General features: G+C 36.7%; 1 protein-coding gene across 8 annotated transcripts in view; it reads right to left on the bottom strand.

Moving 5' to 3' along the window:
* The window catches only part of HMCN1 (hemicentin 1), a 434,632-nt gene that overhangs the window by 335,444 nt on the left and 72,934 nt on the right, over positions 1–26,254 (bottom strand). For all 8 annotated transcript variants that reach the window (XR_011532218.1, XR_011532219.1, XR_011532217.1 and 5 more), the window contains exon 2: positions 1,567–1,637. Coding sequence is in view for 2 of the 8 variants with exons in the window: in XM_008514091.2 (XP_008512313.2) it covers positions 1,567–1,637 (71 nt within the window). In the remaining 6 variants the exon portion in view is untranslated. The remainder of the gene's footprint in view (positions 1–1,566; positions 1,638–26,254) is intronic.

Here is a 26,254-nt window from a genome sequence, read left to right as displayed (position 1 = left end):
TTTGATAACTTTAAGATCCTGAGAATGCCAAGGAGTTGGGATCAAGTAGAGAATGGGGATAGAATGGGTACTGGCTGTAGGTGGGTTAGATGCTAGGTATAAGGAAGCAGACTGCATCCATTTATATGTGCCCATGTGCGAAACAGTAAGTGAGGACCCTCGCTCAGAGTAGATCATTTGCTGAAATAGCCAGTAGTTAAAGGGTGATGGCATGGAGGCTTAAGAAGAGTAGATAAGATTTGCAATTGTCACTGAGGGTAATGGGAGATTTAATTGATCAAAGAAACACAGTAGGATCTTGGAAGCATTAAGAGTCCAGTAGAGAGAGGTGGTTATGTATTTACAGTGGAATCAACCTGCTATGTTGTAAGATTTCAACAGCACTTGGCCACCAGTGGACAGGCATGCATAACGCACATAATTGGGGTCATTCAGGAATGAGGTTTTGCCTTTTGAACAGAACAGCAATGGACAAGAAAGAAAAAGAAGTGTTTTTGAAGTGATAGGACGCTGAGCTAGATTGGAGGAAAGTGAAAAAAGGAGAAATCTAATGGCCTGGGAGACAGGAGAGGGGTCAATGGACTAGAGCACTTGAAGAGGGTGAAGGAGCAGCTGTAGGAACTGAACAAACAAGCTTGGTGGATGGATGGTGATTGTTGGAGATTAAGACGCTTAAATGATTGATTTGGGAGTTGGAACATATTGGGGTCATAAGGTCCGGAGAGTGTGTGTGGGCACAGAAGACGGGGATGGAGTAAAGAAAAGGTCATTGAAGACAACTAGCAGGTCAAAGAACTGAGGGGAGAGGTTCTGACAGGTATTTCCCATAAATGTGAAGTACCCTGGAATGACGGCAGCCCTGAAGGGGAAAGGTAACCAATGATCTAGGTACCAATGGCGTAGATGAATGATGGGGAGTGGCCCAAAGGTCTGCAGATGACTGCTACAGAGACCATCCATGGAGGAAAGTATAGTGAAAGAGCCTCGGAGAAACAAGTTTTTGTTGTTGTTGTTTCTTGGTTTTTTGCATGTGTGTGTGAGGATGATTGGCCCTAAGTCCTGTTTTCAGAATAATATTTAAACCAATGTTATTCATCTTCTTTAATAACCAAATTGTCTTTACAGTCAAAAATTTTATAAAGTTGACTTATAGCATAGAATATCAAAATTACCCTAATGAGACCATTACTGTTATAGGGGAAGAACTAACTGTTCCTTATGATTTGAAGTAACTCATCTTGAGCAGGGGTCAGTAAACTTTTTCTGTAAAGGCTCATGTAGCAAATATCTCAGGCTCTGTGGGCCAAACAATCTGTTACAACTACTTAATTCTGCAGGAAGCAGCCGTAAACAAAGCAGAAATGAAGGTGATATTTTGAACTCAATCTGTCCCACTCCCATATCTATTGCTCAATTCATTCAAGACTCAAGTGAGAAAAACAAGTGGCATTAGAATTTTTAAAAAACAATAATTACTTCTTCCAGATTTAAAAATAAGGAAAATCAGCCAAAAGTTCATGACTTTCCTTCCCCCTAAAAGAAATAAAGTTGAAAGTAAGTACTCACCTGAACATATAGTTCTCTGAGTTCATACTGAAATTTCTTGGGATCTGTGGTAATTGTCACTGGGCCAATTTCTGTGAAGATAAAAATGACATAGGTCAATAAATAGTAATCAATAGCATTAAAGACTTTATTGTGTTTGCAAACATCTTTTCACTATGTACTACATGGTCACTTATTAATAAGAAATAGCAAAACAACAAAGACTTTCTCAATTTATAGTTATCAAAGAATAACTTACAATTTCCTGTAAATTACACATACATCAAAAAGTGGATTTTTATCCTTGGGAAACGCAAAGGGGTAGTCAAAAATGTCACAGGACAAAAGGTCAGGAGACCCCAGTTTCAGTCCCTTTTTACTCTCACCAGTCAATGAATACTTACTGAGCATGTACTTTGTTGCTAGACTCTAAACAAATCACTTATTCATCCTCTAATTCTGTTTTCTCAACCACGAATTGTAAATTTGTCTGCAACTTTTCTGTAAGTCCAAATTAGTTTAAAATAAAAAGTTTAATACTAAACAAAAAGAAGACAAATGACTTCCACTGCCTATCCCACAGGGTTTTTAAGGACTTGTAGAAGCACAGATATGAGGACATTAAAAGCTCAGGAAACAGTCCCGATCGCTTCCTTCCCCGTGGCTGGGGTTGCTCTCCATCACCATCATAATTCTCCTGAGCTGGCTTGACCACCATAATTATCTTTGGGGTTGTTGCCACCCCTATGACTGCCCTCTTGTGCTGCACACATGGGAACAGATGGGGGCCACTGTGTTTCCTGGAAAGCCAGGACCTACGTCAGGTGAACAGGAGCCCAGATGCCAGTTTGGATTTAGTTAGCAATATTGTTTTTGGTAGGATACAGCATGTCCATAGCAAATATCTTAAGGCACAAAGATCACTCTCTTTAAAACAATCAACTTTTGAATAGATAAGCGGAAAGTGGCCTTTATGGTTATCAATTACTTTCCCTACTAAACATCCATATATTTAAGTAATAGTATTAAAACTCATCTCACTACCATGTGCACAGACGTATAGTCTTAAATTCCCAGAGTGGATAAGCGTTTTCTATTTCATCTAATCAAGATATAGGCTGCATTCAAAATTATAATGTGCAACTACAATACAAAATTATAAAGATACTCAACATTTAGCTTTTACAAAACATTTTCTCACTTCAGAAGCATACTACCAGAAAAGGATTTTATGACTTCAAAGGATAACAATTAGCCAGGTCTTCCATAATGTGCTAAATGTGATACAAAAACAGACTGAAGGATTTTAAAAATAAATGAGGTAAATTGTAAAGGAAGCACAATTTGTCTGCCATAACCCCTGTAATTTTTCTTAGAAATTACATGAAAAAAAGCCTCTATCTTTCACCATAGATTAGACACCTTGCAGGATGCAAAAGGGATGGAGAGACAATTGGAGAAACTGTGTGAAAACGAAAACATCTGCATTCCATACAAAGCAGAACACTCATTAGCTGTGTAAAACTCATGTCCTGAGAAGAGGGAAACTCAGAGAAGCCTCCTCCTTCAAGACTAAACAAAGGCATACTTTGCAAAGGAATGCAAAACAGCAAAGGATATGCCAGGCAGTTACAGCCTAACATATAAATTGTCAGCAGCATTGTCAAGCCAAGCTTCTATGTTCCTACAGGGTATAATTCTGAAACAATTCTAGAATTCAAAACTCAAGAAGTAAAAAGGAATACTAGAAGAAAGCAATTACATAAGAATAAAAAGTGAAGACATGCAAGAATATTCCCTATAATAATAATTTAAAAAATAGCCCTGGATATATGCCTATTCTTCAAGAGTGGAGATCAAAGGATGCTATTAAAGTAAGAGGACTGATTAGCCTTCATTTAGTTATCCAGTGACTCAAACATCCACCTCTTTTCAACAAAGATAGGAAACCTCTCCTGAAGCTCATTAATAAACATTTTCGCAAACCACACCGGACAGCTGAGATAAATCTTTTATCAGCTATGAGAAATACCCAGGAGAGGTAAAGGCTTGCCGAGCTGCCATATCCCCTCAGCTGTAAGCATCCTTCCTAACTTTTTTGAATTGAATGATACGGCGATTTGGCAAAATCAGCCCTCCTCCCTTTCAAAACTTGCTTCCATTCCAGTCTTTCTCTTCACTTAATAGAGCCTGTGCCAGTTGTATCATGAGCAATTTCCTCTTCTCTTCCTTTTTGCCTGCGTTGGTTTCATCCCCTGCCAAGCCTTTGTTGACATTCAGCAGGTACGACTTGTCCTCTCTTCCTGCCTCAACAGGGTCCTCTAATGCTTGTAGAATTAAATGGGAACTCTCCAGGGCATTCCAGGCCCTCTCTTCTTTTAATCGAATCTCCTGACTTCTTCAACACCAGGGAGCATGAAGCTACTGCCCTTCCTCACCACCCCCACAGCCATCCCCACTGTCTTTCATCTGCCTGTACACCTCTCATTCTAAACAGCCTAAGTCCTATCTCCTTGAATGTTTTTCCTTTTCTCCAATTTTCTTTAATGTTGTTTTGATAATGTTTATGTAATAAAGACACGGGAAGAACGAAGGTGCATGACATTTAACAGAATGCAGAGATCATCTCCACTTTATTCAATTAACTTTATCTAGTTGTTTACAAAGAAAATCTACCAACCAGAATAATAAAACAACTATCAATCTCCAAATAGAATCTTCAAGCTGGAAGGGGCATTAAAGATCAGTTGGTTCAATTCTTTTATCTACAGATAAGAAAACCTGAGGTCCAGAAAAGATAAAATTGAAAAACTTTGTTGGTGAAGAAAGAGGTTAAGATACCTGGTAATGTTTTCTGCACTGAGCAACCTGCACAGCTCACTCACATTTCCTCTTCGAGATCTCCAGTCTGTCAATGATTATATCACTACCAACTCTCCTCCCTTCCTCTGGACCATGGGCAGGATAGGCCAAGCTCAGAGTGCCTAACTGGATGCATACAACATCCAGAATTCTCTATTGTCACATGCCTGGACATCATCTTTAATACACCAAAGAAACGTTATCCTTACTGTCTAGTGGATACTATAATCAAACACACAAAGAAACCTCTCTGGAAAATTCCTTCTCAGATCTATTTAACAAATGTATATTGAGCACCTAGGATAGGTGGTTGCCACTGGTACATGAAGATGAACAAACATGATCCCTGCTCGCCAAGTCCTGATAGTCTAGTAGAGAAGATAAAACCGGAAATATGTAATTACAGTACAATGTAGTAAGTGCTGAAACAGAAGTATGGAGAAGGCAGTATGGGAGCACTAATTAATATAGATAAGTTTTTTCCAAAAAGAACCAAAGGAGATTTCAAAAAGGAGATGAAAATTTAGGACTTCAAATTAGAGAAAACAAATAACTTCTTTATTAATGCTAATTCTTCTTAAAATTTTATATACCAAGTTTACAAAAGATGTTCCCATAATCTGTCAAATTACTGTTATGACCTATAACCATCTGTATTTGCAAGTATTGCTACAATTCACAATACTCTGTAATATATTGTGACCCCCTCTGAGCCTCATGACAATGTCAGGAAGAAGTTAGAACAGATAAATAATTACATAAACAACAGAAGCTTGGGTGATAAGCCAAAGTCACCCAGCCCCTTTGAGGGCTACCACAATACCATGTGCCTGTGACATGATGCCATCCACCGCATGAGACTGCGATTGCCACTGCTTTTACGTCTCCCTCACTTGACTGTCAGCACAAGATGAACTGGTTCAGTGTACCTATAGTAGACTCTCAATAAATGTTCAAAGATGAGAGAGAAAAAAAATAAAACGAATAAGGGTTAAACCCAGGCCTTCAGATCCTTTATTTCTTGCTCTTTTCATTCCACCACGGAGCCTCCATGCTGCAGCTGAAGGCCATGTTCCATGATCAGGATGACACTGATTCAGCAACTGAGGTCTTCAGTTTTCTGTTAATCAAAACGGTTTGTTCTTTTCTTTAATCAACTTAGTGATGTAGAGAATCAACAGATACAATTTTCCACATATAGCTTATCTCGAAAAACAGAAGATATATTAAAATAATACGTATTATTACAAATATGAGAAATACGTCGTGCTTCAGAAGACCACGTTTGATTTAAAAAAAAACGTATCTGAAACTCTAAGGAAGTCTTTCCTCTTTTCATTAATTTTGTTATTTCCAGTTTCCTAGGGATTTATCAGATGGGTTGGATTTATTGCCAGCATCTCAGCCATTGTTCTCTTAATCTGAGTTGCTGGATTGAATTTGGGAAAATAATGGAAAGAAGTTCACAAGGTAATATTTTCTTTCACTGCTTCCCTTGGCGAGATCGATATCCAGTTCCTAGCTTCCTTTTTCCTTTCCACCAACAGATTTCTGCTCCTTACAGCTTTTCTTTATTCAAAGTGGTTCCTTAATAATAAGAGGAATATTTACTGCTGCTTGTGGGGTCTAAACACTGCCTGTGCATGATTAACAGTGTTCACAATTTCTTTAACAAAAAATACAGTTATTGGCTTTATATTCATAGTTACACATAAATAGGTGAAAAGTTAAAATGCGAACCCCTAAGCTGCATTATGAACTAGTCAATATTTGCAAAGCATTATAGAAGAATCAAAAAAACATATAAATCACAGGACCTGCCATAAAGGAATTTAAATCTAGTTGAGAACTTTAAAAATAGCAAGCCATGAAAAGATAAAAAGTCTAATCCAGCATCTGAGAAGGGCCAAGTGATACAGATGCAGAGGGACAGCAAATTTTCCCAGTGCACAGGGAGAATAGAGAGATCTCTGAGCTCTAGGGAAATACACAGCAAAGGCATCAAGGAAGAGACGAGGTATGGGTTGGGACTTGAGAAGAACACCAGATTAACAGGGGGCGACATTAGAGCAAAGAAATTCCAGGCTTTGGGGCATGGCCTGGTCAAAATCCCTTCCATGAGCTGAATCTCAACATGTTCCACTTTCTAAAAATTCTACTGTCAATTAATTTAACACAAATCAATTACAATGTCTTCTATGCCTAAAGCTGCTAGTATAAATATACATATGCAAGGCATTAAAGTTGTCTAAACGAAAATTAATAAATTATGTTTCATGCTTTGGGATGCTACAGAAAATCAGATTAATAACTATATTTACTTTTACTGTTTTCAATTTAATCTATAACACGCTCTTTTCAGATTTCTCCATCCTCAATTACAATGCTGCTGTCCAGCACCACTTTTAAATCATCTGCATCTAATCCAGAAAAATGGAACAGTTTCCCGACTTTGAGCTGAGCTAATGCCAAGTATATTTCAGGACTCATTTAATTGAGTACATTCCTACTCATATTAGAACAGGTAATTTTCAAGACCACTTAAAGGTCCTTAATGATTGTTTTGACATAAAGTGATGTATTTGGTGTGTTTTATAAAATCCAGGTCAATGAAGAATTCATGCATAGCATGTTATCTAATATTGATTAAATAGCATTCTGCTCCACTATCCAAAGAGATTATTCACTTACCAATGAGTTGTATGATAACCTTAAGCACATGCACTTAACAAAATTACAGATAATACATGTACAATGCAAGGGTCGTTTCACTTGGACTGAACAGGATACAGAAAAAATTGTGAACATGAATTCAGTAATGTCACACAGCTGTTTAGAACAGGAAGCAAAGAAGAATGCCATAATCACTGACGCAGGACTTAGAGGTACACTGAGTAGGATGTTATTGCTTAGACTGGACTGGTGCCAGGGCTGCAGCAAGCACTCTTGCAAAAACAGCTATGGAATTTTTTTTTTTTTTTTTTGAGGAAGATTAGCCCTGAGCTAACATCTGCCACTAATCCTCCTCTTTTTTGCTAAGGAAGACTGGCCCTGACATCCATGCTCATCTTCCTCTACTTTATATGTGAGGCGCCTACTACAGTATGGCTTGCCAAGTGGTGCCATGTCCGCACCGGGGATCCGAAGCAGCGAACCCCAGGCCACCCAAGCAGAACCGTGTGAACTTAACCACTAAACCACAGGGGGGCCCCATCCACGGAATTTTTAATGGCCAACAAAGTTCAAAGTCTCAGTTTTACCTGTAATCCTAAATATAAATGGCATTTTAATATCAAATTATATCCATGCATTGATGAGGTATACTCAGAGAGATAAGAAAACATACGTTGTCATGCTATTTAGTAAAATTTAGTTAACAAGCTTTCCAATGTGATTAAGGTACTCTAAAAGCAAACAAAAAGAAAATTAATACTATGTACAAGAACATTTTTTTAACTTAAATAATGATATTCTTATATGAAAATGTGTTTTAAATTTTAGAATGAAAATATTAGAATTCATTTCAAAGTTTTGATTGTTCTCTTGGACAATTCTTTAGCATTAATGGTCTTCCAATTAAATGTAGACATCAGCGAGGAATAAAGAAAAGAAAAATTATAAAAGGAGAGGTAAAATGTTGTTGAAGAAAAAAACGTTTGCAAATCCTTAGAAAAGAATCATTAATATTGTTGAAATTTCCATGTTAGGAGAATAGACTTAACTTCAACCCTGATTATTATTTCCACAACTAAACAAATGTATGTAGTTGTTTGATTATGTTTTCAGAGAAAATATAATTCAGTGATCCAAAACCAGATTTATGAAGTAAATACCCTACTTGCAAAGATATGGGAATCAGAGACATTGCTAAAAATATGACAGATGCTTTTATGTCTGTATATACGTGATAATATGTGAACGGTTTTCCCTAAATAATTGCATTCATTCATTCAACGAACAGGCACTATATCTCCTTAAGGTTAGTTCAAAGTGGCAGGAGAAAGCGCAAGTAAGGGGTCTTGAGTGTAACAAGAATGAGAAATATCTGGGTGTGTTTTACAAATTAAAGGGCTGGCTGCACGGACTTAGGACCAGTGCAGTTGTACAAGACCCTGCTCTCAAAAGGGCCCCCGCTTTGGGGTTTAATGCTTTGCAGTTCCTGTTTGAAATAATTTTATCTTGGAATTTGTGTGGAAATGGGAAGACAGAACATGCACTCCGAGCTCACAGCCCTGGCCCATTCGTGGTCCCGCCTCCCACCGCCTTCTGGGGGCAGGTTCTTAGCCACCTGTTTTCCCACCCCCCGTAAGCCGCGGGTCCCACCCAGCAACCCCGTCCCAGCTTCTGCCAGCTGTCACCATCCACCATTCGCCCCCTCAGGGACCTGGATGTGAGCGTAGGGAGGGCTGGGATGAGGGCGAGAGCGCTGGCCTAGCCCAGAGGCCAAGTCTCAGCGGGCACGAGCGTTTCACGCACTCCCAATCCCGGGACCGAGCACACCCCGTCGGCGCCGAGCTTTAAAGATCTCTGGGGTTCACCTGTCTGCCCACGGTTGGGGCGGCGGGGCCACGGGAAGAGATGTCTGCCTCGACTTCCCCAGACCCCGCTCCTGGCCGGGGCCCAGCTCTTCAGTCCCGCTCCTGGCAGCGGAGGAGCCCAGAGGCCGAGCACAGCCTGCATCCTGGGGCCGGATCTCAGGGGCAGAGCGGGTCTGCGCGTGCCCGCAGGTATCCGAGGGCCCAGGGGCACTCCCTCGGAGGCGCCATACCAGGAGAATCTTCTCTTCCTCCCTGGAGCCCTCTGACGTCTGGCTTAAACTATTAGCGTGAATTTTAACATCCATCTTCATTTTGTGCAATGCCAGTTTTAAATGCAAATATTGTATGCGGATTCACGGAAATCATACAATTCGTATTTTGTGGCTGTTGCCACATGGTGCCTCCAACTGGCAAGAGACACACGCAACCAGATTTAGGGAGGGTGAAGGAAGAACCATTCATTTATAATTCTAGGAACAGTATAAATGCTCCAGGTTTATCATGACATTGAATTAAGGAGTATTCCTTTGAAAAACATAAAAGATGTTTTTTAATTTTAAAAGACCATGGATATATAAAAGCAAGCTAAATACTAAAATATGTGTATTCTGGCAAGTTAAATTATGGCTTTAATACATTAAAAATCCTAAAAAGAACATTTTTTTGCTTGTGTGTGTTTTAGAATACTTAGCACATGGGCAATTATATAAATGAAAACAGACAAAGAAGACAATAACAGACATCACAAGCATCAATAACTAAGAGGACAGAAGTGCTGGTATACAAAGAAATATGTAATAACTGGAAAAGAATTAATCATCTATATACAAACTAGCATCTGAAGGCAAGGTACATGAAATAGGATTATTTTTAAAAGTATTTAATTTTAATTCATATTTTACAGTGTATAGTAAAATAAGTTCCAAAAGGATTAAATGGTTCAGTATAACCCTTATAATTAACTGAAACTAAATTAGTGTATATATCAGATGTATAGAATTACATTCTCCTTTTCAAAGTAATAGAAGAAATCACAAGGGAAAATACTGATAGATATAAATACAAAAAAATCAATGAAAATTAAAATCTAAAAAATATAAAGCAAGATTTGGCAACCTTTATGTCATCAATTAAAATAGATTAAAATCTATATGATCTGAACAGATCATTCCAATTTATACAAAAAAATAATAATAAAGTACCAGTCACTACATGAAAGGGAAATTCATTTAAGAAGGATAACAAAGAAACAAGACCAGGAGCAAATGCTCATATTTAATTATAGTGAAAGAGATGCAAACTGCAGCAAATGTGAAGTATCTTGTAAGAAAGGAAATGAGTTTTTTTAAGATTACCACTCAAATCAGTATCATAATAAACCTGGAATAATTGTACTGTTGGTAAGATTATAACTGGTTATTACTTTTGTGAAATACCCCATAGTTATGTGTTTTATATATATAAGTTTTAAAAGTATCGTGTGATAAAGTCACTTCTCTCTTTGTTATAATTCACTGAAAATAAAAAGACTGACATTACTTGGATATCAATAAATAACGTCAAAATAGAGAAGTGATTAAAAATATACAATTCTCTAAATAATATTAGGCAGCAATTAAGCTATTGTTCCACATAAAAACACAAGTAAATGTTTATCATATAACATTAAATAAAAACATAGAATTGTATATATGCTTTGATTACAACTATCTACAAAGACAAATATGCATAAGGACAAATACTGAAAGGTCAAAAACTGACGTTTGGAACATGTGGAATAAGGGGTACTTTTTTCTTTCCTTAAAATTCTCAAATTATTGTACTTATAATTTAAGAAGAAAGGGAGGGATTTCACTTGATCCCCTACAAGCTTGAGGCTGTGCTCATAAATTTTGGCTGCATGTGGTTCCTAATTGGTTTATAATGGTCACCAGAAAAAGGCACGAAAATATTTCTCAGCATGAGGCAAAATAACAAGGAAAGCATTGACTTGAGACATTATCTGTTCATGTTGTGAGGTGAAATATTTGAAGTATTTAGAATCTAATCAAAACAGTCATTGTCTGGGTATGGTATCCTTTTTCAATCTTCTCACTTCAAGCTTTCATCTTTCTTTTAAGTGCACAACTCTTGGCAATGTCATCTTCCTACTGTTAGTCTTTATTGAATATACAAAGAATTCCTTTTGACTGAATGAAATAAAATACTCTTCAGACTTGTAACACTGAAATTCAACCACATCTTGGTTCCCTTCTTCTGCTTACTATTGATTTTTATTTTCTCCACACACTCATGCAATGATTTGTATCTATTCATATACACATGTATATCTGTCTTGCTTCTCTTCATAGAAGAAATATTGAAAATATGAAATATCCAGTATAATTGTTAATATTGAACATGAAACCGAATCATCAATGTGAGTATCCATTTTAAATTTAAATACCTCTCCTAATATGAAGAAATTCCGAGTATTCAGCTTAGTTGGTAACTAAAAGCACCCCAGATTTGGAAGTTGCCATAGTCTCTGTGAGGTCAGTGAAGCTAATTACTTTGTTCCAGTGTGAATCTTCTCCAAAGGCATTTTCAACCCAAGACAGACCCACACATCATGCCCATACTTGGTAATGGGAAAGCATCCACAAAGGAGCGGCCCCACTCCCTCTTCTCAAGTCACCAATGCCCGGCTGCAATTGGAAGGAGAGGCATGTGTGTCCTCACACATACTAACAGGCTGTGGCACAAATCCAAAACGTTCCCAAAACTATAGATAAGGAACGTGAGCCATTCTGTGGCATTTCTCTGGTATCACGGTGATCAGTCCTTTCTTATCACCACAGGGATTCGATACCTCTCCTCCAAGTTCCCATGCCTCTCTACTTCACTCTGAAGAACATGCCTGTTAACTGATTATATCAAGCCTGCTCTTCAAACCCTAAACTCCAAAGGCAGGGATTGTTTCTTTGTTGTACAATCTGTGCTCAAATCAAATGCAATAACTAACATGTCTTTTACAGGCATCGATTAAAAACAATTAGCAGAGACATTGAAAGGGAGATTTGTCCAAGTGAAGTTCCCAACCAAACTCATTAATAATGCTTAGGTGGGTGCTAATCCAGACCCCACCAGAAAATCTACAGAGCCTAGATGAAAAGTGGCATTCGGTTTGGAATTTGTCACTCACATAGCCCACATTTACTAAATGTTTGACCTAAGAGGCAATCTCTTGTTCTGCTTATGAGCTCAGGCACTGGAATCAAAACTATTTGGGCTAGAATCAAGGCTCTGCCATATGTTAGTTTTTTGTTTTGTTTTTAATTTTTGTCAAGTTCCTTAATCTCAATGACTTTCAGTTTCCTCAACTATAAAATGGGGATCATAATCATACCTACATCACAGAGTTGTCATGAGAGTTTAATGTGGAGAGCACACATGGTGCAATGCTTGGGATGGATAAATCATGCTAACTCTACTCTTGCTACTGATGCTACTGCTAGTAACTTGAATGACAATGTCAAAGACATTATGCTAGGTTCTATGATTGGTTAAATAAATATGTATTATAATATAAGGAACGACTCCAGTCTGGGAGTTTTGAAAAGAAGAATACTTTTCTTGTGCCAATCACCATTTAAGATGATTTAATGAATTTGAATTTCCTTCTCAAAAAGGCATTAATAAGTAAGGTACACTCTTATTAAGCCAGGCCTCTTAAAAAAAATCTTCATATTTTTACCTTGCATAAGGTGAAAAAGTCAAACTTTCATTGTGTTTCTACAAGTTTTTAGATAACTAAAACTCTACTTTCTTAACTTTGGAAATAATAGAACATCATTTTCCCCACTTGTCGTTAAATCAGAACTCAGAATTTGAAGTTACATGATAAAGTATTTCAGAAATATGCTTCATTTTAAATTTCTATTTCTCTGATACTTAAAAATATTAATACTCAAACAAGATTGAGATAAAAACAGCATTTACCAAAAAGAAAAAATAAGTATCTGATTTAGGATTGCTAATTAATATTTTATATGAAAATACTACTGTCAAGTTATATTATCTATTCACTCTTCCCAAAGTAATCTAGAAAAATGTCCACCTCTACACCTTTGTTTATAATTTTCTCTAAAAGAAGCTGTTTTCCCCCTTTTCAAACTTTTCTTTAAGATTTAACTGAGGTCCCAACTCTTTTGGAACATGTTTCTGAAAGACTCAACCCTTTGAGATCACTCCTCCGAATTCTTTTAATCACGTCTTAACTGTTTGTTGAGTATTTACTAGACGTGGTAGGTGTCCTCTAAAATGGCCTCCAATGATCTCCACCACCTGATATTCACAGCCTTGTGTAATCCCCTCTCCCTGAGTATGGGCTGAACCTAAAGACTTGTTTCTAATGAAAAGAACAGGACAAAAGTGATTCAATGTCACTTCCGAGATTAGGTTACAAAGAGACTATGGCTTTTGTCTTGCATGCCCTCTCTCACTCTCTGATGGAAATTACCCATGTGAGCTACCCTATTATTCTATAGAGAGGCCCACGTGGCCAGGAATTGAGGGCAGCCTCTAGCCAACAGCCAACAAAGACCTAAGGCTCACAAGGAACTCGATCCTGCCAACAACCATGTGAGTAACTAAATGGACCCTTCTCCAGCCAAGCCACGCAAAGACCACAGATCCAGTCAGTACCTCAACTGTAGACTTGTGAAAGACCCTGAGTCAGAGGGCCTAGCTAGGTCATACTGGGATTCCTGACTCACAAAAAGCGTGATATAATAAATGTTTGTTGTGTTACAACACTAAGTTTTGGAATAATTTTTTATGCTGTGATAGACAGCTACATTCATTTAGCTGCATATTCAGTCTCCCTAGCTAGATTATAACTCCTCCAGTGACAGCAACTGTGACAGCGTGACTCTCGATCACTTGGACAGTGACCCTCACTGTTTGATGATGGTGAAGCTAGAGAAATACTTAAACAATAATTTTGCACAATATATACAAATCATTACCTTAAAATAGTCACTATAGCAATTTATAGAAGAAATAAAGTACTACAGTTTCTATCTTCAAGAATCTGTAGTTTAATTTGCAAAACAGAGAAAAACATATCTATATGTATGTATATATGTATGTGTTTTTAATAAGTAAATGCGCACAATAGAAACACACAGATACATAAATGACCAACTTTAGAAGATGTGAACATTTAATAATTAAGGAAATGAAAAGTATGATGTCTGGAGAAACTGGAAAACATTAGTATGGCTGTCTGATAAATGTTTAAGAAAAAAATACTAAGTATTACAAAATCTCTTAAAATAAAATAATTATGGCATTTGATCCTAAAAAATTTAGAGAAATAGTGAACATTAACAGAATTTCTGAAGTCATTCATATGTTATCTCTAATCATGCCTATGAATCTCATAATGATAATCAAATCAACAAGGTCAAAGAGGGAGATGAATTGAAAAAAATCCAAAGCAATTGAAATTGAATTCAAGACTCTAACGAAGGCCGGCCCCGTGGCCAAGTGGTTACGTTCACGAACTCCACTTCTGTGGCCCAGGATTTTGCCAGTTTGGATCCTGGGCGCGGACAGGGCACAGCTCATTAGGTCACGTTGAGGCGGCATCCCACATACCACAACTAGAAGGACCCACAACTAAAATACACAACTATATACTTGGGGGATTTGGGGAGAAAAAGCAGGAAAAAAAAAAGACTCTAAAGAAGTTATTAATGAAGCGCACACTCTGCCAAAGAATAAACCAACAAAAATTTAACATCTCTTCTGGCAAACACTCTTCTTCTAACACTTTTTAATTCAACAAATAATTTTTGAACCCCTACTAGGTAATCATGCCCCATGCTTGAAGCTGACCATTAAACGCTTAAGAAGATTGTTTACATTGTAGCTCAGTTATAATGTGAATTTATGCGACTTCTTTTTAGTTCTGTAAATCTCAACCCATCTATCGAGTTTACTATAAAAAAGTTGAATATGTTTGACAGAGGTCATAAGGAAGAAAGCGTAGAAGGCATTTTTCTGAAGAAGGAATAGAACAGACTAGAACAGAACAGATTATATGTGAAGTGTCTCCTATCAGACAGCAGCACTGTGCTTGGCGCAAGGGAACCAACTGTGGAGGAGACAGGCAGAATCCTTTTCCCCATGGAACTCACAGTCTTGGGAAATGGAGAATAAAACAAGTAAACCAGCAAACAGAAAAAAATAGCAACAGGATAGAATAACAGCTATGATGAAAATAAGCAGGCTATTGAGACCGAAATAATGGAGAGAAGGGCTACAGCATCAAGGGAGACCTCTCTCTCATTTCTTTGTGTAAAATGAATATCCATAATCTTGTCCATTTTTATATTGGGTGGTTGGTCTTTTTGTGTCAACTTGTAGAAGCACTTTATATATTAAGTAAATAAGGTGTTGTCTATGACATGAGTTGCAAAAAGTTTTCTCTCGTTTGATGCTTCTTGTAGCAATTGTGACCATGCAGAAAAAGTTTTCTTTTACATAGTAAAATGTATTACTCTTTTTCTTATGGTTCCTGGTTTGCATCATAGGTGGGAAAGTTTTGTTCATGCCGAAGTTATATAGAATTCTCCCATGATGTCTTCTAGTACTTTTATGGTTTACGTTTTACATTTACATCTATGATCCATTTGAAGTTTCCGCTGGTGTAAACAACAAGGTATGGATCCACTTCTTTTGCAGTGCCTACCCCATTGGCTCATCATTATTTATTGAAAAATCCACTTTTACCCATTAATATTACCTGCCACTACAATTCACATATGCATTCTACATTCTCTTCCATTAATCTTTCCTTTCACGCCCAGAACCAAAGTGTCTTAATAATTGAGGCTTAATATGTTTTCATCTCTGGTGGGGCTAATTCCACACATTCCTCTCGTTTTGCTGAATTTTCCTGGCTATTTATGCTTGTATATTTTTCCATATCAACTTCAGAGCAGCCTATCAAGGTCCAAAAACATCCTGTAGGCATTTTTGTGGATGTCACATAAATTTATAGAATGAATTAGGAGAAACTGACAAGATGCTGAGACTTTCCATGGTGAATTATTCCAATTACTATTCTTTTGAGAACATTAGAAACCTTTTAAAGTTTCTTTTTCCATATAGAAGTTTGCACATTTCTTCTTAAGCTTATTGCTAATTTACATGTTTTTTTATTGAAAATCAGGGGCCTTTCTCCCATTATGTCTTCTAAATGGTTGTAACTTTGTATATATAGAAGCTATTGACATGTATATTAAATTTTTCTTTCACCACTGTTTGGAATTTTTTTATTCTTTATAAGACTTTAGTTGATTTTATTTTTTAGTTTTGCAGGTATATAATCACATAAGCTGCAAATGTTTTCCTACTTTTATATCTCTAATTTCTTTCTCTTGAATTGAATGGGTTAGTACATAATAGTGGTGATAATGGACATCATTGTTTCTGAAATTAGCAAGAATGCTTCTAGTGCTTCCGCATTAAGTAGGATACTGGATTTGGAATTGAAATAGATATATTTTATGAAGTTAAGAAAATATCTATCCCCAAGTGTGTTCGAGGTTGCTCTTTTCAAGTCAAGTATGAACATTAAATTTTGTCGCCCTTTTACATGTATGAATATAATCATGTGCTTTTCTCCTTAAATGTAATGTTAGATTTCCTTTTATTGAACCACTATTATGTCCCTGAAATAAAACACTTTAATCTATATGTTTTATTCTTTTAATGTGTGCTATATTCTGTTGGTCATCATTTTATTCAGGATTTTTGCATAGTTATTTGTATGAACATGAATATGAATAACCTAAAGTTTTAAGTGCAATTGTTATTAAATTTTGATGTCAATATCACGCTTCTATCATTTTAAAAATTGTTAAATTTCCTTTTCCTGTTCTCTGGGACAGTTTAAATACCATTGACATTACCAGGCGTTTTCAGGGCTTGGTAGAATTCCCTTCTGAAAGTATCAGTCTAGTGCTTTTGATGATGATGGGAGTGGGGCATAGATTTCTCTGCCCTCCTCTGCAGTTAATTTGTTTTTATTTTCTATATATTTTAGAGTCGTTTAGTAAATTATCTCTCTCTAGAAATTTAACCACTTTATTCAGTTTCTCAAATTACTCACCTACAGTTTAGAAAACAAAATCTCCCATGGCTTAAATTTCCAGCATTTCAAGGTATTTTGTCTATTATCCTTTCTTATATTATATATTTGTGCCCTCTGTATGTTGTTTATTTCATTAGCTAATATTTTATTTTTCCCAAAGAAGAAGTATTTCTCTCTCTTATCTAATTCATTTATTTCAGCTTTTATGTTTATTAAATATCTCATTTTGCTTTGTACAGATGGATTTTGTTGGTTTTTTTCTAACTTTCCTAATTTACTACTCAAAAAAGTAAACTATACTTGTTCTTCTGGGAGTTATTTTATCTACATACCAAAGATTCTGATATGCTGTATTTCTACTTATTTTCTAGATTTTAACAATTTTAGCTTTGATTTCCTCTTTGGCATGACTGTGAGATTTTTAAATTTGATGAATTATTGTTTTAAACTTTCTTCTCTTACTATTAATTTCTAGTTTTATTGCACCACAATTAGTCCACAATTTTCCTTGTGGTTTCTGTTAATATTTCATAGTCACTTGAGAAGACAACATACTCTCTATCTTCAGGAAACATGGTTTTGCATATCAGTTAGATCCATCTTATTAATTATGCTAACTAAGTCTTATAGGTTTACACATTTTTGTCCACTTGATCTGTCATGAACTATGGAAGGAAATTAAGGTTCCTCACTCTAAATTGCTTCTATTTCTTCTGTTAATATTGTTTTGTTCTATGAAGGGTACATAGATATATATCACTGTTATATCTTCACTGTGAATGTTTCAATTCTTTATAAAGTATTTTGTCTTCTTTAACATTATAAAGTATTCTTTTTGACTCATTTATGGTTAATTTGACTTAAAGTAAACCTTGTCTTATATCATCAAGATCATGACCCCAGCTTGCTTGTAATTTGCATTTGAAATAAATATGCTTATTTTACCTCCCATTTTCTTTCATTCTATTGTGCCACTTTTGTCTACTGTCAGCGCAACTAACACCATAGTCTGTTCTGCTCTAATCCTCGTATTTGTTTTACTCTTAGTCAGAGTCCCATGGATCCAGTGCTCATGGCTAGTACTTTGCTGTGGTTTTTTCAGACATCTCTTGGATGACTAGAGTTCATCTTCTAAAAATATTCCTGAAAATGTCTCATGGGAACAATATTCCCTGAGTTGTGCACATTCAGAATTGTTTGCTATTGCTTTTGTACTTTAACAACATTTTTGCTGGTTATAAAATTCTTGAGTCACAGTCCTTCTCTGAAGATTTTGTAGATGCTGCTCCACCATCTTCTAGAACTGAATGCGTTGTAGTTTAAGGTCACGTTAATCTTTTTCTTCTACAAGTGACTTCTTTCTCTGCCACCCAAAGGACTCTTTCACCATCTCTGATGTGAAGGCATTGAACTCAGATAAGCTTTTATGTTGATGGCCCTGGGGCAGGTTCCACTGGGCTCGGTATGATTTTTCAACAAGTAAACTCCAGTCTTCTTTAATTTATGGAAGTTTGCTTAATTTAAATATTTATTTTGTCACATAACCCGTTTTCTTTATTAGTGACTCCAGTGATGTTCATGCTTGATTTCCTTTGCCTGTCTTCCAGAGCTCCCATTTTTCAAATCCTTTTAAACTCTTTAAATTTCTGTTTCATTTTGCTCGCTTTTCTCACATTCATCCTCTAGATCTTCAGTATGTTTTTAGCAGTGTTTATTCTTTCCTATTTTCCTGCCAACCTTACCTTTATTTTTGTGATGGTTTTATTTTCCTCCTCTATTTCTTTCTTGAGCTTCTCCACTGTTCACCAACCATCTCTTTTCTGGGTTCTTGTATTTTTGATTTGCACTAATCCTTCACAGAGACATTTATTTCCTTAAGGGTTTTTTTTTTTTCTTTACTTTAAATCTATGGCACAATGTTCAAAAACAGTTTTTGTCTCTTTCATGGCCACATTGTTTTGTTTTTTCTCATAAGCTTTCCTTACTTAGCTTTTGGTTTTCCCCTTCCTCATTTTTTTCCTTGTGAATTTTCTTTTTTTTTAAAGATCTTGGGCTGGTTCTTTTTTGTATCACAGTATTGATGAATAAATGAAAAGCAATAAGATATATTGGAGGTACGAGGAAGCCATTTGGTTTAAAACTAATTCGGCTTGGCCTTGTTTTTCCAGAAAGTTCTGACATGACCTGTCGAGTATGCATTGTACATCTGCTTTAAACGTTTACGTTGCCCCAAAGCAAAGAAGGACGCCCATATAGATAGGGATGTTGCCTCCCCCTACCCTATATCAGCATTTCTTTATAGAGAAGCATTTCTTCCCAGAAACTAAGGATTAATTACTGACCTTCTATGCTCATCTTGCGACCACTGACCTGCTGTGCTAGCAAAACATCTTGTGACTGTAGTAAAAGAGATATTCCTGTCATATGTAATGTACAAGTTCCTTGTTCCAAGATGCTCTATAACCACGCTGTACATCCCGCTTCTTTAGAGTGCTTTCTTCCTTGGTGAAGGTCGCTCCTCTGGCTATAGTCCTCCAAACTGGCTCATATAACAAACTCACTCCAATTTTGATTTATAGATTGACCATGGATTATTTGCGTCAACATATGGAAACTGGTACTTTTTTTCTGTATCAGCTGTTTGCTAGAGGTTCACATGGGGAAGGGTCCCGGTTCATGTTCCAGGATAATAGTACTTTTTCTCATATGATAAAGGATTTTCTTTGTATGCTTCTTTGCCCCTTACCTTTCCTCAGCCAATGGACATAGCAGTGATTTTCTTCCCTCAAACACTCTTCTCCACTGCAACAGAGACAGGCTGTTTGCTGAAACCATGGCCTATGTTTTCACGTGGTCAGCCCATCTCCTTCACTGCGGGGAACCCAGCGGGGTCTGAGACAGCCCCTGCCCTCTGCTGGTGCACCCAATTTATCCTGTTACAAAATGGAGTTCAGACGATGCGCCTCAGGGTGTGTCACTCGCCTTCAAAACAGTCCTCTTCTAGCGCAGCGGCTGCATTCTGCCTCTCCTCTTGTCCATTTCCACATCCTCTGTACAGTGTTCCCAGCTTTGGGCAGAAATTCCTTTTCAGGGGGGATCTGGGGTTTTACCAGTCTCCTACTTTCACCAAAAATGGTTGTTTACATTGTGTTTCTCATCTACCTTGTTGTTTTGGATAATTTCTGGGAAGAGGATGGAAGAATGTGACTTTGAACTACCACATTCAAATCAGCGGTCCTATTCTAAATTCTCTAATTTTAGTCTTAACAATCGAACATTCTCAAAAGCCACATATTTTATATGTTTAGGAATTGAGTTGGAAGTACTGGGAAATAATAATAGCCATCTGCTTTGGGTCTGGCACTGTACGTACACAGACATTTATTCTATTGTGTCCTCCCCAAACAACCCTGCAAGTTAGGTATTATCATCTTCATTTTACAAAGGAATAGCAGAGCCCAGATTTCAACCTGCATCTATCTGACCCTAAAGCCCACATTCTTTACTCCAAACCACACTCAAATAAGTTCCTATGCTCCGAAGATCATTTTAAAATGTTTAATTGTTGTGGAAACAAAATAATTCCTGATTGATTAGATTGTGGCATTATTTCTTTGTTTTGGAATCTGAATTTCTTTAGCCTCCTCCAAATACTTTTTTAAACCACTGGTTACATATAGGAGGAAAAGTTTTAGAACAGAAATGGTTGCATGTTATGGAACGAGAACAGAACTTTCTAAACTGTAAAACCACAAAGCCCAACGTAACACAACCAATATGCTGTTTGGTTTTGTCCCCTAAGCAACTGACCAAACACTCCCATAAACGTGCCTGCCAATGGGCTTGACAAAGATTAAGAATGTTGATACACCCCCTACCTAAAAAATAAACTTCGAATAAACATAACATAAATAACAAACAGGCAAGCATTCAAGTGACAAACAATTTGAAAGTCAGATTACAAATGCTTTACTTTCAGCCGAATTGATATCATTATTTTGTGAACTTTTTAAGCTTGCTACATGTCAGAAAACTCCAGATCTGATATTTCAAATGCAGTTACAGATAGAAACTAGTAATTGCTACCATACTTTTCTTGCCACTCAAAACAAAGCACAAATCTTCCCTTCTTTCAAAATAAAGTTTTATTAATAATTTTCCATGGATACCCTCTAAAGATAGCACTAAAGAAAGACACAGTGGAAAAGCACCGTATTTCAAGTTAGACCTGCACTTTTATACCCGTTCTACAATATTAGTGATGTGAATTTGGAGAAGCTACTTAACTCTCTAAGCTTCAGTGCCTTTGTGTAGAAAACAGACTTGGAAATACCTCTCATGAGAGTTTCTGTGTGGCTGATAGCTATGTAAACAGCATAGTTCCTAACTCATAGTTGATGCTCAGTAAGTGTTTATTGAATCTGAATAGCATTACGAACAATTTCTTGTTTCTCCTTTGTGTTGTGTTAAGATCTAATGTAAGAACGGTACTTAAACTCTACTCACAGTTTTTCTCAAAGATACATCAGCCATATAGTTAGCTATAGATATTAATGTTCCACTTATTTCTTCCTCTAACTTTGGCCCCAGTATAGCAGTAAGACTTCACTCTAGAACAGACTCAGACAGTGTTCTATACTATTTAATTTTTTAACAAAATAGATCTATTGCTCTGATGGAATAAAAGGGTTTGAAAAAATGCAGGCCGTGGAATAAATCAAACATGAATACCAATTCTGACTTTGCTGCTTACTAGCTATAGCAAGTTATTTACTATCTGAGTCTCAGTTTCCTTATCTGTAAGATTCTGACAGATTGGTTAGAACTCAGTGGGACAAGGTACTTAAAACAATGTAGGTAGCAGGCATTTGATAAATGTGAGCTCCTTCCCCATGAAAACTTCAAGTCTTCACCTTTCCAGTTGTGCTTACACCTGATGTCTGTGTCCATTTACCCCTGGGATCTAGCCAAGCTCAGCCCATAGAGGTGTTAATACAGAAGTGTCTATTAGTTTCCTGTTAGAAGGCATTATGTAGCTTGCAGACAGGGTGTATTTTATTGGGTTACATAATTTGAGAATTCTCAGTTTCTTCAATCCCCGATCCCTAAAAGCCTAGAATTTAGTAGGCAAATAAAAATGAAACAAATAAGTGCAAACTTAAGACTGAGACATAAGTGTGGTGCCAAGAAGACCACAGGAGTCCAGAGAAAGAAACAACAGTTCTCTCATCTGGGACGATATGCCCAGTGGTTACACACATGGAGTTTCAAAGAGACAGCCTGGGCTCCAATCCTGCTTGACCGCTTGCTGCATGACCTTGGGCAACCTACTTAAATTCTATTAGCCTCAGATTCCTCGTCTTTAGAAGAGACCTTCCCAGGGTTGTTGAGAGGACTAAACAAACTGAAGCATAAAGCCCAGTACCCAGGACCCATGAGTTAAGGATAAGATCATTGTAAGTGAGAATATTTTTACATCTAGTCCCATTTCTATCAAAGACAGGCTGCCAGTCCCTCACAGAATGTTGATGACATGATCAAACAAGTCAACAGACACCTACTTGCTATTAGTTCCAAGGTGCACAGATATGTTTGGAAGAAAAACAAAACAGAAATAGTAGCATATTAGCAAAGCAATAAAATATAATAACACCCTTGACTTCACCACTAACCTAGGTAATTTAATTATTTGTTGCTAGAAGTCTGGATTGTTTTCATTCTAAATTGGAAATGCTGCTTCTTGTTTAAATTTTAGTTCTTAATTTAGAAATAAAAAGAAATAAGAGACATGCAGGTCCTTTGGGTGGGTTATTTTTGCAGAACAGTATATTTACTTCGGTTCTATCTTCTGGCATCCAGTCATGTGAACGGCTCCATGGACGTGACCTGGATTTCAGGAAAACCACAAAGCCAAGAGATGGCGCCTGGGAAGCACATGACTAATTTCAATCAAAAAATTAAGCATCTTTGCCAGAAATCTGTAGTAAATTGAGGCAACATCAAACATGAAGTTGACTGAGGCAACAAGAACGACAAAAAATACCCATCAATATTTATAGCTGTGAAATTAGCATTAAACATCATTTACACTTTAAATTTCTAAGACTATTCTTTTTAACATGTCGCCCACTCTTTCACACTTGTTTTCAATGTTTGCCTTGGATATGACAGGAAGCTTGTGAAAATGTCAGTATAAAGATTTTAAATTTTTGCTATTTATTGTGGGAAAAAATGAATTGCCTTTTTCCATAATATAATATGTCTCAAGATAAGAATACATTGTTCTGAAGACATTATCATATCTAATGAAATATTCTATTTAAGAGGGGGAAATCCTTTAATATCCAATAGGAGATAATGAAATAAATGATGGTCCATATGTAATATTTTAAGTAATGTTTTAGAATAATGTTAATTCCTTGTGGAAATATTCCTGATATAATGGAGGGGAGTGAAATATAAAAATGAAATATCCCATGTAACCTCCATTTGAAGCAAAAAAAAAAAAGAAAAAAAAGAGAGAACAGTGAAAGGAGTGGAGAGAGAGAAGGGAAACAAATGAACTATACCAAATTTTAACAATGAGACTTTTAGAATTTTGCGATTTTGTTGTTCTTTATACTTTTATATCGATTCCAAGTTTTCTACAAAGAACATGAGTTCTCTCACAAGCAAACATACAAAAGTTCTGAATCTTAAGTATTCTGTCAAATAGGATACTTCCTGCCCACTGCATGGATGTTTTCTGTCAAGAGAAACACTACCAATTTTTAAAATTATGAAATCATGAATGAGGAAGCCATATCTTCAGCTAAAATATTATTTATTTTGGATACATTAACTCCTCTCAGGCAACCAATGTGCCACTGAATCTCAGGGAAACAGATTCAACAGCAGATTAATTTCTAATGTTAGCTAAGATAGATTTTATAAAAAAATCTGGCCCTTTAGTTAAAAACACTTCCTAGCTGCAAGAAAGCACTTCTGGATATTCGAATGGCCCTAATCAAGTTCATTAATCCAGTTACATGAAAAAGAGTTTGATTTCATTTACACTGAACATTATCGAGTCCTTCAGGTTAATGAGAGAATGCTGACCAGGCAGGCAGGAGCTAGAACATCCAGTTTCGATATGTTTGGGGCTCCTAGTTTCCTGGCAGCACGGAGAACAGAAACTTTAATTTATAGCAAAGCAATCAAGAGGTAATAGCTTCACGTTCCAGGGAAGGCCACACTATCTCTCATCCCCAGAGAATCAACTCTGTCTTGCCCAGCACTTCCCAAGTGCCCAGGCTTCTCCCTGGCTTTCCTGAGCCCTCCCCAAGTTGGCCAAGAAGAAGGCAACCATGGGCAGGCCCTGCTGCTAAGCATCTTCCTCAGCTCAAAAAGTAAGATAGAATCAGATTGGCCCCACAGCTCTCAGCAAGGCTGAAAAAGCTGAGCCAGACCAGGGCTGAAACTTAGTTGACACACACTCACACACACACACACACACACACACACACACAGTACAACGGTCATCAGACACTGACACATCTGATAAATGAATTACATTTCAGAAAGTTGGTTTGGTTCAGGAGTTATATGTATCAATTCTGGGGAAACAAATTGTCCACTGCTGTCTGCAACTCAGGAGGGATTATGGTATGCTTCCCTTAGGCTCGGTTATTACCCATTAGTTTTACTAGTACGTGACAGAATGTGAGTTTCCTAAACCTGTCTACCCATAAGAAAAATCACTCCCCTTAGATCAAACATATGTCAAATACCTAATGACATACGGTTATTATGAATTTAAAAAAAGAGGAAACAAAACTTGGAGCTAACGTCTTCAGAATGCCTCCCAACATATGTACCTTGAGTGAAATTATACGAGAGAATACAATCCTTTATCTTCATGGTCTCTACAGTAAGGTACATACATCCTAAAAGGATGCACGAGAATATCTGTATGCCAGAAATTTCTGTTCATATTTATTTATCTCAACCATTTATAATTTTTTGTGTTTTAAAGTTAGCATAATTTATCAGAACAATGGTACACACATATGACTAAGTTAATATACATATACTACAGGTATATACTTAATATTTTTATCAAAAAGAAGGGTTTGATTTTAAAAGTTTCAAATCTGATGATCAAACTGACAAAGGAAAATGTCTATATAAAAAGTCCCTATATGGAAATCAGTGTGCTGATATCTACTTGAGCAAGTATCTTTACCCAGCTGAAGGCAGTGGATGGTACATTTCACTTGTAGTTTATTGCAAGCACTTCACAGCTAGAAAATATTATATGTTCTATCAATATTGTTTCCCACAGAGTATTCTCTGATGACTCAAACACTTTTGGCTAAAGTCCTTCAGCTTAACTTTAATCGTATTAATCTCCTAAATCCCAGAGCTGTAAAGAGCAACATGTACCACAATCTTAAACATATTTTTCAGATTATGTTTTAAAATTTACTATTTGTAGCCTTATTTGAATCAAAGAAAACAATTTTAATTTCAGGGAGAGATTACTTTGCAGTTCAAATCAGTGGGAACCAAGTCCTCTTTTGACTAGTTTGATCTAGCCTCATCAACAATCTGTTCCACCAACTAAGAATATCTATTATTTGGGGCTGTTTCAGCTTCCTGATTTTAAATTCCAGTTTAAAGGATGTGAATGAAGAATGCTTTGGGTAATAAAATGAATACAGCAAAATTCAATCCCAAATACTTACTTGTATGGCCCAATAACTTTAATCACCTTGTGTAATAAAAATGGAGCTCTGTCCTTCAGTGAAATGGTCCAGGTGAAATGAAAAGAGAAAGCTAATCTCATTTGGGATCCATGTCCCAAGACAATTTTGCTTCTTAGAGCATAAGAAGAAAATAACCTCAGAGATCACATCAACACTTTCCCCTGCTGGCAGTTTCCAATCAAAGGTAAATAGCATGCACATATTTGCCAGCCCATTGGCAGTGGATCCAGGATGCTTTTGCCCCTTTATCACACTTGATTGTCTTATTTTTCCTTTCTGCAACTTCCTTTCTCTACTTCCTGCTCCTTCTCTGGGTTTTATTTTCTTCTCCTGTGCTCTGTTGCACCTTTAAGAGGTCATGTTAAACAGGCTATATGGCATGGGACATTGTTCATAAAAGGAAAATAAAACTACAT

This window comes from Equus przewalskii, chromosome 23 (assembly GCF_037783145.1).
Source record: "Equus przewalskii isolate Varuska chromosome 23, EquPr2, whole genome shotgun sequence".
Taxonomy (NCBI): domain Eukaryota; kingdom Metazoa; phylum Chordata; class Mammalia; order Perissodactyla; family Equidae; genus Equus; species Equus przewalskii.
Note: the sequence above shows the minus strand (reverse complement) of the source record. Positions and strands in the feature narration are given on the sequence as shown.